The 15,111-nt window shown below is 34.4% G+C and overlaps 2 protein-coding genes across 3 annotated transcripts; one reads left to right on the forward strand and one right to left on the reverse strand.

Annotated features, from left to right (window-relative positions):
• Nucleotides 1-1,066: 1,066 nt before the first annotated feature.
• On the forward strand, nt 1,067-4,261 carry LOC108324006 (probable protein phosphatase 2C 27). 2 transcript variants are annotated; one of them, XM_052871560.1, is made up of 5 exons: nt 1,360-1,486; nt 1,827-1,998; nt 2,277-2,474; nt 3,103-3,314; nt 3,512-4,261. In XM_052871560.1, exons 3-5 carry the CDS (start codon nt 2,328-2,330, stop codon nt 4,071-4,073), a joined length of 921 nt encoding a protein of 306 aa, XP_052727520.1. In that variant the 5' UTR covers nt 1,360-1,486; nt 1,827-1,998; nt 2,277-2,327; the 3' UTR covers nt 4,074-4,261. The 2 variants fall into 2 exon arrangements, with proteins under 2 accessions (XP_017412277.1, XP_052727520.1); XM_017556788.2 differs by lacking the exon at nt 1,827-1,998 and having other exon boundaries at nt 1,067-1,486.
• Nucleotides 4,262-5,329: 1,068 nt separating this feature from the next.
• On the reverse strand, nt 5,330-10,221 carry LOC108346955 (110 kDa U5 small nuclear ribonucleoprotein component CLO). Its single transcript, XM_017586034.2, has 10 exons — nt 9,357-10,221; nt 8,930-8,998; nt 7,665-8,858; nt 7,439-7,537; nt 7,183-7,341; nt 7,020-7,105; nt 6,734-6,932; nt 6,407-6,517; nt 6,069-6,275; nt 5,330-5,862 (listed from the first exon to the last, which is right to left on the reverse strand). The coding sequence occupies exons 1-10, from the start codon at nt 10,092-10,094 to the stop codon at nt 5,764-5,766; spliced, it is 2,961 nt and encodes a 986-aa protein (XP_017441523.1). The 5' UTR covers nt 10,095-10,221; the 3' UTR covers nt 5,330-5,763.
• Between the last annotated feature and the right edge of the window lie 4,890 nt (nt 10,222-15,111).

Raw genomic sequence — 15,111 nt, forward strand, 5'->3', positions numbered from 1 at the left:
AACTATTTTTTTTAAACTAAATTAGTTATTTATAAATAACCATATGTTTCTATTAATGAATAATAATACAGATTTATTATGCTAATATAATACATCTTAGACACACTTTTAAAATAAAAGTGACAACCAAATTTATTTGACGTAATTTGTTTGCATAAGCCAACATTTAAAAACAAATCAATTTATAAATGGATATAAAGAATAAAATTACTTGATATATAATTAATTTTTATCTTTAGTATCTAATATTTTGTGTTTTTACATCAGTACCTAATAAATTAATAATTTTTGTTTAACTTTATAAATTCTAAATTTATTATATTTCTTTATTTAAGTCTCTATTTATTTTTTTGGTTTTTTATATGACCAATCATATCATATCATGGCAACATATGTAATAACAAATACTTAATATTGATTATTGTTTAGAATTAAATAGTAAATGTGACATTAATAAAAGAAATAGCTAAATAAAAGAATTATCAATTTATTAAGTATGAAATTTGGAGAAACACTTAATTATTCAAAATAGAAAAAATCCATCCTTGAGGCTTATTAACTTAATAGAACTCAACCATAATATTAAAAAGTTGGAAACTTTTGTAAAAATATCTACGGTCAAGTTGATTGAATAATGTAGTCATACTTTCCAACCCAGTTCCCTTATCTTCATGGAAATTATCCCTACCAAGTTTGAACCCTAACAAGGTCATGCACTACAACTTCTGATGATTAAATAAAAGCCACAAAATGAATAGAATGAGTTAGAAGAAGAGAAAAACAAGAAAATGGGGTATAAATATCGCAGAAGATTTTTGACATGGGATATTATATTACGGGAGTGTTGCAATAAAGAGAGAAAAGATAGGGAAATGAATATAAAAAAGAAAACTAGGTGGGATGACAATATGATAGGTAAGCATAGAAAAGGACATTATCGAAGCTTATTATTTTTTTGACAAAACATTATAATATAAACAATCAACCTAATAAACTCAACCAACAATTTTGGACCACGCTTTCTTAGAAAAATCTGGTGCTTAACTGCTACCCTTTCTCTCCTTTCACACTGCTTTCCACTGACACTAATATATATAAACACAAAACGCCATCATTGTCCCAACATATTCCAAGAATCTTCTCTTTCTCTTTCTCTTTGTGGTGTAAGCAACAAAATTCCATCATCAAGGGTTCTCTTCTAAATGTGTGGAGTTGTGTATGCGTGAGTGTTACTGAGTTTCTATGCCTGCAAGTGCAAGTTCCAGTTGCTGAATTGAACGTGCAACTTGGCCACCAGTGCTGTGTTGACACCATGTGTGTGCAAGAGGGTGAACAAGTTGGTGAGGATATAGAGAAAAACGTTGATAACAGAAGGGTGTCATGGCCTTTGCATTGTGATCTCTTGCATGCCCAGATGGACAACAGGGAAAAAGACTCTTCCTTTAGAACCCCCACTGACCAGATCAGTGTTGCAAATTCATTTCCTGTGAGCATTGACTTCCTTTATCTTCTCTTTCTTCTGTTTCTTTATGGGAGGTCTCATTTTTATGTTTTTTTTTCTCTGTACTATAAGGTAGTTTTAATTTAATTTGTTGCCACTGTTTCGGTTCTGCTTCGGAGATTTCAATAGTATTTACTTGTTATTATTCTTGAATCTTGTTCACTGTTTTTTTCCCCTTTTGTGAAGTGGTGGATTCTTCTGTAGTTGTCCTTTTCTGAATTAGATTTTGGTTTTTGTCTGCCAATATTGCTGTTAATCGTTTGTTTGGATTCTTCTTGTGCATCGGTGAATGAAAAAACCTGCTGCTGAAATATGACCACAAAAGTTTACACGATCTTGAAATTCTCTCAGATGTGATTATCGGAGAGTGGCTGTTGTCAGAATTTGTTATTGCAGAAATTAGTTAGTCTCAGGGAATAGAGATTAACTTCGGTACTTGGTCACATCAATGTGGAGATTGATTGTGCTGTCAATTGTATTGGATTGCATCCTTGGGTGTAAGTCGCGATTAGATTTTCCACATGATTCTATTTGTTAGCACAAACTGTAGGTTCATGATTGTCTGTGACTTTCAAGATGACAGTTAAAAACTACTGAAATTGACAATAAACAGAGTTCCTATCCTCTTAGCCTATTTTAGGAATACTCATCTGTTTCTTACCTTTCATGTCTCTATTGAGTTTGCATAACATCTACTATTTGTGAACTTTATTTCACTGAACAGAGTTCCCATCCTCTTAGCCTATTTTCATTTCTTTGCTATGGTTCTTTTTAGCTGGAAAGCATATGTGAGGATACAGAAACTGTGGACAAAAAGCAGAACCTGATGAACTTTGTTCCTACTCTTCGGTCTGGTGAATGGAGTGATATTGGAGAACGCCCTTCCATGGAGGATACACACATATGCATTGGAGATTTGGCCAAAAAATTTGGCAATAACGAACTTTCTGAGGAAGCTATTTCCTTTTATGGTGTAAGCTATCTGACCAATTATACTATTTCCTTGTCATAAATTTCATTATATACCATCTTCAGTCAAATTGTATGTGTCACAATAAACATAAAAAAAAAAATAGCATGCACAGTTCAGTCCTGAATAGGCCCCAGCATGAAGGAATAAAGTAGTCCATGATAGTGATAGACAACTTGAAAAAAAGGACAAGTATATTGTTGTGTTCAAGTTGTCCAACGATAAAGTGTCTTATAGTTAGATATGTTTTTTCTTCTGAAGAAGTGATCTCATTTCACAATGTTAACTCAAGCCCCAAAGTTTCATCTCCCAAAACTTTAGGAAGCAAATCAACTTACAAATGGATCTTTTTTGAAGTAGACAATGGCCGTATAATTTTAGATGATGTTATTAGCCAAAATTAGGGATTTACCATTAAATACTTCAATCTGATTCACAAGGAAGTGTTGAGAAGGCTTCCTTGCTTGAACTTTCTTAAAGGTGAGATCATGGATGGATTCTTTCATCATTTTCACCCTCTTCCTCCCCTTTAGAAATTGTAATTATGTAACCATTCTGAAGTCTGACTTAAGACTTTTGATTAGAGCAAATCATAGGGATTTGACATGTAGAGAAAATTATATCTGTGCAGGTATTTGATGGACACGGAGGGAAGAGTGCTGCACAGTTTGTTCGTGATCATCTACCACAGGTGATTGTTGAGGATGCTGACTTTCCTTTGGAACTTGAGAAGGTTGTCACAAGGTCATTTTTGGAGACTGATGCAGAGTTTGCAAGATCATGTTCTATTGAGTCTTCCCTATCTTCTGGCACAACTGCACTGACTGCAATTATATTTGGAAGGTGAGCAAACATTCGATTAGGCTGTTCTTTGGTGTTCTTTGGCTTCAAACCAAAGTATAATTTTCTCAACTCACAGTGCCAAAGTTGCACACTGAATTTGAAGGCAAATTGAATGATAACAATTTGCTGATATGTGTTGAATGGATATTCAATGAAGCTATTTCTATGTTCTAAACAAAAGTCGATGTATTGTATAGGTCTTTACTTGTAGCCAATGCCGGAGACTGTCGTGCCGTGTTATCCCGTTGTGGCCGAGCCGTAGAAATGTCCAAAGATCACAGACCATTGTGCATGAAAGAAAGGATGAGGATTGAGTCTGTAGGTGGATACATAGATGATGGTTACCTGAATGGCCAGTTAGGTGTGACTCGTGCTCTAGGGGACTGGCATCTTGAAGGAATGAAGGAGATGAATGGAAAACATGGACCATTGAGTGCTGAGCCTGAACTTAAATTGATGACATTGACCAAAGAAGATGAGTTTTTGATAATTGGGAGTGATGGAATATGGGATGTTTTTCGCAGCCAGAATGCAGTGGACTTTGCTCGAAGGAGGCTGCAAGAACACAATGATGTCAAGCAGTGTTGCAGGGAGATAATAGGAGAAGCAATAAAGAGAGAAGCAACAGACAATTTGACAGTGGTGATGGTGTGTTTTCACTCAGAACCACCACCTTCTGTGGTAGTAGAAAGGCCTAGAGTCAGAAGAAGCATATCTGCTGAGGGACTTCAAAACCTTAAATGCTTGCTAGAAGGATAAAACACTCTTGTCTGCAAGGAAAATGATTTTTTTGAGCTGAGATTATGTGTACATAAATTCATCCACAACATTGAAAATGCCCTCTGGAGATAGAGTAAGGAACACTCCAAGATGCAAATTCTAATAAAATCAATACCATCGTCTATTTGTTTTTCCCATTATTAATGGGAAAGTGAGAAACTTGAATATCTATATCTTGCAAAATGTAATTTATACGCATAACATTGTAGAATTGTGCACATCACACTTTTTTCTTTATTTGTTCTAGGGTGAAGCACCTCAATGATTTATTGATGGAGTATCAGAGGTACTCAACAAGAAATAAACATTTAAACTGGATAAACTTAAACGAAAAACACACACGTCTAAATACATTAACAGCAGCCTAAATTAAATTTTAATCACAAACTTACCATGAATATGGCTTGCAGAAATCTTACCATGATTATAAGCTGCTGCTACTTACTCGTATACATTATGCCGCAAAGGAAAGAAATGAAAGCCAAACTCTGAATTTATGAAAAGTATACTCCTTTACCTCAAAAGATGACGCCCCTGTTGTGTAACTATCAGTTCACCATTTAGGCCACTTACATTAAAACCAGTTTGAATTGCAGTAGGAAAAGATTAGGAAAAGGTCCTCGGTTTTAAACCCTATATTCTACAAATAATGTTGTTATGAGAGATACTATCCAAATTATTGACTAAATTAAATATATGTAATATCTATTTTTTTAAAAATTTATTATGAAAATTGAATAAGTTATATTTTAAATTATTAAAATATCTTTAATATTTAGGTAATTTAAAAAACTTATATTGATCTTTTCTATTTTTTATTTTACAAATTTTTAAAAGACACATAATTATTTTTTATAATTATTTAATTATATTTGACATAAGAGCAAAAAATGTGTACCTGACAACATCATACTTTTTTTATCTTTTTTTTTATATAAATCATTTCATATTTTAAATTGTAAGAAATTATATCACTAAGCATTAGTAGCATATATTACCAACAAAAAACAGCAAAAAAGGCATTAAAAATACTACTGAAATTGTTTTACTCTAATCATGGAAAATTTCCAAAATGCTTACGCATTACAGGCCTAACAAGATGCGAAGATACATTGAAATCAATAATGTCATGTGAGAAAACTGTATTTTATTTGATGAGAAAGCAATAATGAACAGTATAACATAAAAAAGCGGTTCCCCGTCAGCTAATAGTGAGAAAATAATAGAAACATCAATTGAACACCTGTCAACCATGTATAAATCGATCCCTGAAAAAATTATAGTTTTTCCTCTGCATTATGTCTATGTGGTTTGACTAAAGTCCATAACTACTACAGCAGCTAAGTTGCAAATAGGATTTTGTTGAACCTATACTATGAAGATGTTAGAAATACAACCACTCGGATAATTACGATCTATGGAGGAAACAAGAGAATATTACATAAAAAAAGCTGCAGCTTTTTCACACTAAAGAGAGAAGGTAGTAGACTGATATTTCATCTGCATCCGAGCTTGTATCAGTACGTGAAAATAGCTGAACCATATTCTGATAACTCGCAATGCCACCCACTTGAAATTTTGCTTGCATCACATATAACAGGAACTGCTTAAGGCTCAAAGTTCTGAAGAAAACCCCTGAATAATAGGTAGAAGCATCATTTATACAGAATCACATCATTTGTTGATGAAGGTCTGCTGCCTGCTGAGCCAGTTCCACCATCATAGCCTCATCAAAGAACTTATTTATGCTTACGTCCTCACTCATCCCCTGCGAGATTTAATGTAAGAGCAACATGTATTAAACGCTTTGCTAGCTAGTTATTTCACAAAAAAGGATAAAAGCAAATCATGAACTACAAAGTCAATAAATGCTTTGTTTTGTTATCACCAAGAGCTCTAAAGAAAAAACATTAAATAAAAGGGCCAAAATTCTATAATCCTTAATAAGTGCCTAGAATGAGGCATAGACTTTACCTTTCTCCGCCTGGTCTTCACCATAAACTCCCGAGCAAGATGCTGGATAGGTGCCGGTTCAAGTGGGCGCAAAACAATGTTTTTGTCTAGAGGATCTCCAGGAACAATAGCCCAATGATCAAAGACTGACAGACAAAACGCTTGACCCTGAGTATGGTATCTCAAGTCTGTCTCAAATCCAAAAGATTCTATCACCGGTAAAAATGCCTGAGATAAAATTGAGAATAAAGTCAGCAAAACAATTTTTTTATCTACTCAAACTAACATCAAGACCATAGTAGTCTAAAAAAACTACATCCATTATAACTGTTTATACGTAAGAATAGTTAACCACCAACCTTAACGATATAGGCCGGGGTGCCTGGCTGAGGAACATCAGCAGTAACATGTCCACGCCTTCTAGATAATACAGTGTAGATTGCAGATACACAATCAATTGGTGTTTGAATCTGATGCAAAGGCCAAAAGAATAATATTATTAGTGCAAATAAAAAATATATTCGCTTCAGTGAAATCACACTATTCCAGAGATATTTTATTTGTCCATTATTAGCTGGTACGAGGGTCCTTACATGTTCATCAATAGATCAAAATATAAAAAACAAAAAATAATTACAATCAAACTTGACATGCAACCATCATTGAAGCATGATAAGAGTATATACCTCCACATAATACACAGGTTCCATAAGCCTAGGAGTAGCCATGAGGAAGGCTGAATAGGCCACTCGTCTGGCTGTGGGAATGATCTGGCCAGATCCCCGATGAAGTGGTTCAGGGGCAATCCTTGCGTCAACAATCTTGAACTTAACGTTTCTGATGGGTTCATCACACAGAGGTCCTTCTCGTGCACCCCACTGAAATCTGTCAAATGACATAACATCTCACAAATCATAATTATTGTATGATCAATTAAACAAATGAAAATAGCTGAATGTAAGGAATGGTTACCCCTGAACAATGGAATCCTTCACAGCATTCAGCAGATTCTTGTCAACTTCAGTTGGTAGAGTATCGTCTAACAGAATATTGGGTCCCTGCATTGCATTTGCACGTGTTACAGAGTTTAAAGGACAATGACAGACTGATAAATAGATCCATAGAGAAAATCTACCTGCTTATCAGGGCCAAATGCCCATATTGACCGTGCAGCAAGAAGATCCCAGTCATATTTTGTCTGGAAAAATTCACCTAGTTTTTTTCTATTCCAGTCAGTGCTAACAACACCATTCTCTATGTCCTCTGCAAGGCCTCTTTCTAATGGCTCGGTAATCTAAAGAATAATCAAGGTCACTGTGAGGGTGATGACACAAGCAATAAACCAGCCTGAGATAAAACGGTTCAATTCAAGAACTAAGCCATATACCTACCATAGTTATTTTATTCTTCTTGTTTGGTGTTTCAGCAAAGCATTTCATTGATGAAGATTCAACAACAGTTTCACAAAATGAGACAACAGGATCTGCTACCTACAACAGCAAATGAACAGTTTAACAAATTACAAAAGAACAGTTTCACATAAAAGCCCATGTCTAATAAAATAGAGAACAAATACTTAATGACAGAATAATTGAGTAGGGAAAATTAATAGATCACCTTGACTTCTACTTCAGAATAGAGCTCTCTCAGGTCCTTCATAATTGAATCCAAGTACAGCTCACCAGTCCCTAATATAGTGTGCTCACCAGATTCCTCTACTTTAGTAACTGCAAGAGGATAACTTTTGCTTATTTTTCGCAGGCCCTCCACCATTTTTGGCAATTCACTTGGATTTAATGGTTCAGTAGCTGTTTTTACCACTGACAGTGTATTGAACTGAAGAGGCCGGAATATATACACATCTTCGTCATAATCCACATTACAAAGAGTGGCAGTTTTCATGATTGAAGCATCCACACCTTCAATTAGGACCCAAGAACCAGGAGGAGCCTCAGCTACTGGCATCCTGTCTCGAGCTTGATACACCCACAACTTAGTTACTTCTTTAACAGTCATATCCTCCTCATCATCCGGTGAGTATCCTTCTCCTAGAACACGTACAGCCTGTCCTGTCTGTATCTTGCCACTATAAACTCTACCAAAGGCATCAAACACACTGCAATCAGATTTTGGATACAGTTTGGTTACATTAACCATTAGGGGGCCATAAGCATCACACTGAGCCATAGCTTTGTAAATGGACGAGTCTTTAGGACCAGTATATATGTGGTCAACTTTCTTAGTTGCAGCATCCCTCGGGGAAGGTATATGCTGAACAAGCATATCAGTGAAGCCTGAAGCTGGACCAAAAACTGAGCTACATGCCAACCTTAGCAAGGGTCTGACATTTAGTCTGTAGGCCGCATTACTTAGTGTGACTCCTAGTTCAGCAAGTGTAGTCTCTACACTCTTTTTATGCTCCCCGATCACTTGGCTGTATATCTTGTAAAGAGGCTCCAGCACAAACTCTACAAAAGATCGCTCGCCTCCACTGGCAGGGGGCTTCTTTTTGAAGGCTCTCGTATCTGGATGAAAATAATAGTCTCCCCACAGTCGAGAAGCAAATTTATTAGCTTCCAAAGGAATTCCATGCAGCTTCCCATACAACTTAGCAAATGACTGCAACGTAAAGGACCATCCAGCAGTACCACTAGCAAAACAAACATTTCCAGCAACTGGATCCACAACTTGAACATCACCCGCAATCGAGGAGGCAGCAGATATGTGAGTATTAATAACCTCCAATGTATGCCTTATTTTATGATAAGCATCCTTAGGCGGCAACTTAAGTTCAGTTATAAGCCTGTCAACCTAGAGTCAAAACATGAAAAATAAGACCAGAACTTAAACTCTCCCTTAACATCAATCAAGAAATAGTTTACCTTATTGATTACAACCACAATCGGCAACCGGTCCTGAATAGCATGACGTATGGCCCTTTCCGTGTTTACCTACAGACCACAAGACACTAAAAAGCTCAGTGTTTAGCAATTTGCAACCATACCTCAATAACTAACTACAAAACAACAACATTCTTTTTTGGTTTTTCATATAAATACCCCTTTTTTGGTTGGACACTAAATGAAAACACCCCTTTTAATAGAGTTTCAAATCGTGGTTATGGGAGGACAAATCACAAGAAAATAACAACTCAATGTTCTTTAGCTTCTCCTATATAGGCAGCCCCTTTCGGAGCGTTGAAATGAAACACTAAACCTAAGCACCTCTCCTGTGAGATTCCAACCTCAGTTCATCACTCCAACTCCAATGCCTAAATGTCTAAACACAAAAAAGTATAATAAGTCATACCATGACTCCTTCAGCAGCATCTACAATCAAGACAGCGCCATCAGCAAGCCTCAAAGCCGCGGTCATTTCATCGGAGAAATTAACATGGCCAGGGGTGTCCATGATGTTACACAGATACGACTTGGAGTTGCTATCCTCCAGCACAAGCGACATGGGAATAGCCTTGATCGAAATTTTCCTCTCCTGCTCATCAATCCGAGTGTCCGTATACCGCGTGTGCTTCTCGCTCTGAGGATCGAAAGTGGACATGTGATGCGTCTGTTCCACGAGCATGTCCATGAACACGGTCTTCCCGTGCTGCAAGTGCCCCACCAGCGCCACGTTGCGCACAAGCGTAGGGTTCGACATGAGGCCCAGGAGGAACTGAGAGGAGACATAGGTGGAGGAGTCCTTCACTCCAACCTCGAACTTGATGTTCCTCACGGGCTTGATGATAGGTTGCTCCAGGGGCTGCTCATCCTCGTCCATGACTAGGGTTTCAACGTCATCGCCGTACACCTCTTCCGCGGTGGGGTAGTACTTCTTGTCCTCCGCCAGCACCACCTGGTTCTCCACGTCCTCCGAGATCGTCGTCATCCATCCGTTGTTCGGATCCTCGCCGTCGGAAGGGGCTCCACCGTCGGACTGACCATCGGCTTTGTCGTCGGCCTCGGCATCGGAGTCGCGGTCAGAGTCCTGGTCGGACTCCATTTCCGGGCCGATGTAGTTGCCGAACTCGTCGTACAAGCTATCGTCCATGGCGGAATGTGAAGCGTGGATAGTACAAGAGTGAGTGTTCGCGGGCAATGCTCTCACCGTCGTTTCAAACAGACGGAGACGAGGTTTTCGGGCTTTAGGGTAATAACCACTCGATGGGATGGTAGGGGAGATAGAATTTCAACTGGACCAGGCCCGGTAGAAATAAATACGTACGGCCCACTATCATTTTGACTAGTATAAGAGGGTTACTCCCTACGCCACCCCACATTGCTCCCTATACTAACACATTTTTTGAAAATATCAAAACTATCCTTTATATTTTAAAATATTTTACACCTCCATATTTTTTCTTCAATGGATGTCGACATCCATTGAAAAAAAAAACTTCAACGGATGTAAAAATATGCTACATTCATTCAAGTTTTTTTTAATTTTTTGTTTATTAATTTAATATTTTTTATATTATTAAGTAAATTGATGTGTCATATCCGTAAAAAAATTTTATTTTTTTTAGTTTATTAATTTATTATATTTTAAATTAATATATAAATATTATTTAATTTTAAATTAATATATAAACTTTTTATGTTATTAAGTAAAAAAATTTATGTTATTAAGTAAAATTTTTTATGTTATTAAGTTAAAATTTTATGTTATAAATTAATTAAAATATAATATTTAAAAAACTAAAAAAAATACTTAAACAACATTCGTTGAATATAATTAATTAAAAGATTAAGTATAGGACGGTGAAATGGATGTTCACATCCCTTTTATATAAAGAGTAAATTGGGTATGAGGTGCTGCATGCAAATGGTAGATGGAGCAACACTCCCAGTATAATAATGGTTATTGCGTTCTGCACCCCCATAATTACTAAATGCACGTCTACACTAAAAGAGAAGGGGGAAATACTTTAGAAGAAAAAAGGAAGTTCGTTCTATCAAACCATTTCATGTGAAGTGTTTCGGAACAAAAGCTCCAAAAAAATTGTTATAAAAATTTTCAAAACATATAATTGGGAAGTCACTGTTATCAAAGTAAATTTGTCATTTTAAAAATTTTGAAGGTGAGCGAAAATATTGAGAGTGGAGGAAGTGAAAACCTACGATTATATATATATATATATATATATATATATATATATATATATATATATATATATATATATATATATATATATATACTACTCGTATTGTATGATTAAAAATTTAACAAACCAAATACAAAGATGTCTGAAAAATTAAATTTGAATGTAAAGTATTATGTGGTTGTTAAGTATGGTTTACCAAAAGATAAGATATAAATTTTAAAAATGTTGTGGTCTTCTAGTAAAAAATATTTCCTATAATATCTTAACATTTAATTGTCCGTCCATTGTATTTTAAAGTTCTTTGTGAGAAAATGGAATAAAAAATAATGCATATCATGTTATTATTTTTTTAGTGTTATCTTTTTTTTATATACATATTATTCATTTTTAAGTGTTATTTCTTTTTCATGTATAAGAAATAGGTCTTTTAATTTATTTAACAAGAAGAAGAACAACACGTGAGTCACTGTAATTTAAGTATTATCTTTCAAGTATTGAAGTCTAAGTTTTATGAACAATTCTACAAAATTTTGTCTTCCATTTTTTAAAATAAAATTACAAATTTTATATTTACTTGTCTCATTATATTTTTTCTTTAGTGAATAGGTTATGGGAGACAGTCTCTCGTTTTATCTTTATCTCTAAACTAATGTTGTGTTTTTCAAACATGCTTGGCTGTTCATTCTCCCAAGGGAAACTATTTACAAGAGCTTTTGTATCTCTTTTGCGTGCCTCCTTTCTCCTACGCTCTTACTTTCTCTCGAGCTTTTTCTGGAGTCTAAATTTTTTTTTCTTAATTTTTGGTTGTTTTATATAATATATTTTAAAATATTAAAATTAGTGTTTTTGAAGATAATAGATAAATAATATTAAAAAATATAACAAAAAAAAATCCATTATGCCTTGGGCATCCTTCACTCCATCTCATGTTTCTCTTCTTGCTTAAAAAATATCTACAAAATTACAGTTTTGTTTGAAGTTTGACGTTGTTGATCTATCTTTCTAATGTAAAAAAAAATAGAAATAAATTATTCATAAATAATTTAAGTTTGCTTCTAAATTCTAGATCCGTATTTCACCTTATCAGATACGATGGAAAATACCAAAACAGCAAAAATACGATGGATTAAAATAGCTAAAAAAACGTAGACACTGATGTGTAAATACGATGGAAAATACCAACAAGCACTTTCAATAATACATCATACATATGTAGGATAAGCATGTTTATTCATAAGCTCCATATCCATATGCATTACATCAGAAGCGATGGTCGTGGCGTGGAGGGGCCGGAGGGTGGTGGCCATGTGGTCCAGGAGCAGCTTGTGGCGGCGGAGCAGGTCCATGATTGGGTGGCCCGGGCTGGTGGTGAGGACCTGGACCGAACGGGCCACGGTGAGGTGATGGGCCGGGAGGGCCATGGTGAGGTGGTGGGCCGGGTGGGCCTGGAGGGCCTGGCGGGGGAGGGTTTTGTATGTTTCTTCTCTTTGTTGGTGAATTGATTAAGCACACACTGAAGCTGAACGAAACCTTATATATTGAAAGCAGTGATTTTTATTTCTATAAACTACAATTTTGGAGCAAAGTAAATAATTTGTTCCTTATCTTCTAAGAATCTACTAGTCAATGTGTCGGTTTTGTTGTTAGTAGTTGAATAACTAACATTCATCTTATAGCACGCGAAGAATTTAAGCTCCACTTGCAGGTTTATATAGCTATAATAACAATTCTTACAAGTTTAAAATATAAAAGAATTTATTCAGATAAAAATTAATAAATAGGAATTTGATAATATTTTACCTAAATTTACATTTCAATAATAATTTCTTGTCACCTACACGCTGCCGTAGTTTAGGACAAAAAAAAGGAGTACATTTTTTTTTAAATTTAAATATATTGAATTTGAATTGGGTGCATTTTAAAATATCTCTAATTACAAAAATAATTAAAATTTATTGAATTATTTAATTTTATTGTTTGAGTCTAGTATTTCAATTTCCGTCAAATGCTAAAATTCTAAACACGACATAGCAGTGGAGTAGTTTAACCATTGTATATTTCAATAAGAAAAAATATAGCTTGCATCCACTAAAATGTAATCTCATCATATTGAGAAAACTTTGTAAATTAGCAAATAACTTTTACCTTCATCCATACATAAATAATACCAATCGAAAAATATTTTTTATAAGTGTCAGTTAAAATAAATTAACATACGTGATGGAAATAATTTCATTGACATTGATAAAAATAATAATTCAAGAAATTGTTTAATAGTGAACAACAATATTGTAATTGAAATAAGAATATATTTATTGTTTTATAATGTGTCATTTTCTTTCTAGAATAAACAACTAGATGCAAAGAAAAGATTAAGTGAATTTACAGACCAATAGAGTTGAGATCCTAGGTTGCCTTAGTTTTGCCTAATTTAAATTTTTAGGAGACGAACAAAATTGAAAAAATAAACGTAAAAGAAAAAACATTAAACCCGTTAGCCTTATTTGAATATTTAGCACATACTTCCATTATTTCAAGTGCTCTAACTTTTTTTATTACTTTGACAATTATTTTCAAACCACGTGTTGGATAGTAAACAGTTGACACAAAAGCAATGGTGTAGATCAATTTCGTTTCAAAAACATCACATGTACGGATTTTAACGGCAAAAAGAATTAAAGTAAAAAAAAATTAAACATTTATCGGTTTTTTTTCTGTCTTTTAAAAGATTTACCCAAACCCACAACCAAATAACAACTATCTATTTATTAATTAATTAACAAGTTTTAAACACAATTTTTTTATGACATAACTTGACCCTCCACGTACGAATTGAGTCAAGAAAGAGCCGTAGAAAAGAAAAAGAATCTGAGAAAAGAAAAAGAAAAAAAAAATAGATAGTTTAGACGACACGGTTGTAGAGTGAAAGAACATGTGACGTTGTACCCAATTTAAATTCAAACAGAGTAAGGAACAAACGGTTGGTTTGTTTATTCATCATTTATGGTAGAGAGAAGAAACGGGCAACTATGTTTTGCAGACAAAGTCAATAGTGTACCGTATACAACATTGTTACAAAGCATTTGTTTTTTTTGTTGTTTTTCTCTAAATTACTTAGATTTGATTGAAGTAACAATTTTTGTTTTGTTGACTTGGCAAATTATTATGCTCTATTATCACGCATCTCTCTTTATTGCAACCACATCTATGACCAATTACACAACAAAACAAAAAACAGACCACATTTTTACTTGCTATGAGCTGTTTTGGCTTTTTGTTCTACAATCTGTCTTCTGCTATTATCATTTGCCTCTTTTCCTTTTCATTTTATTTTCAAACTTAACATAATTTTAACACCATCTCATTCATTCTTTTACTACTGTTGCGTACATAATAATGATAATATGTAATTCAACAATTCACATCTCTATTAACCTTTCAGAGCCTCTAAATGAATCATCTTCTTAAAATTTTATGTATTATTTGTTTGGATGCTTTTCTTGTACTGTTAATAATAAACATCGTTAACCATTATTTTATATATAGTTATTTTGAAAATATAAGTTATATTTTGAATATGAAAATTTGTAGCTTGTGGATGTTTTTCAACATCTTCATGGGCACCTTTTTTTCCGTGTAAAGACTGATTTTTATTTTTTTAACATTTGATGAAACTAATTATTGTTTCGGTTGAATTGGTCTGAGGATCGGTCGTCCTTCCTTGTTATGCTTTTTACTTTTATCTTCAATCCTCTCCAAGAACGCGATCCACTCCAATGAGTTGTTGACCTGCAGAAGACACTCTGACGCTCAAGTTAGATATGTTTCATAAAGATGTCTATATTTTATTAGGATAGAAAATGATGATTGTACCTGGACATCAATTGTATATTTACATAACTTTTTAGGCAATCAAACCCAATAATACCGTATATTTGTAAAGTGTAAGACAATCTGACCTAT

Source organism: Vigna angularis, chromosome 1 (genome assembly GCF_016808095.1).
Source record: "Vigna angularis cultivar LongXiaoDou No.4 chromosome 1, ASM1680809v1, whole genome shotgun sequence".
In the NCBI taxonomy this organism is placed as follows: Eukaryota; Viridiplantae; Streptophyta; class Magnoliopsida; order Fabales; family Fabaceae; genus Vigna; species Vigna angularis.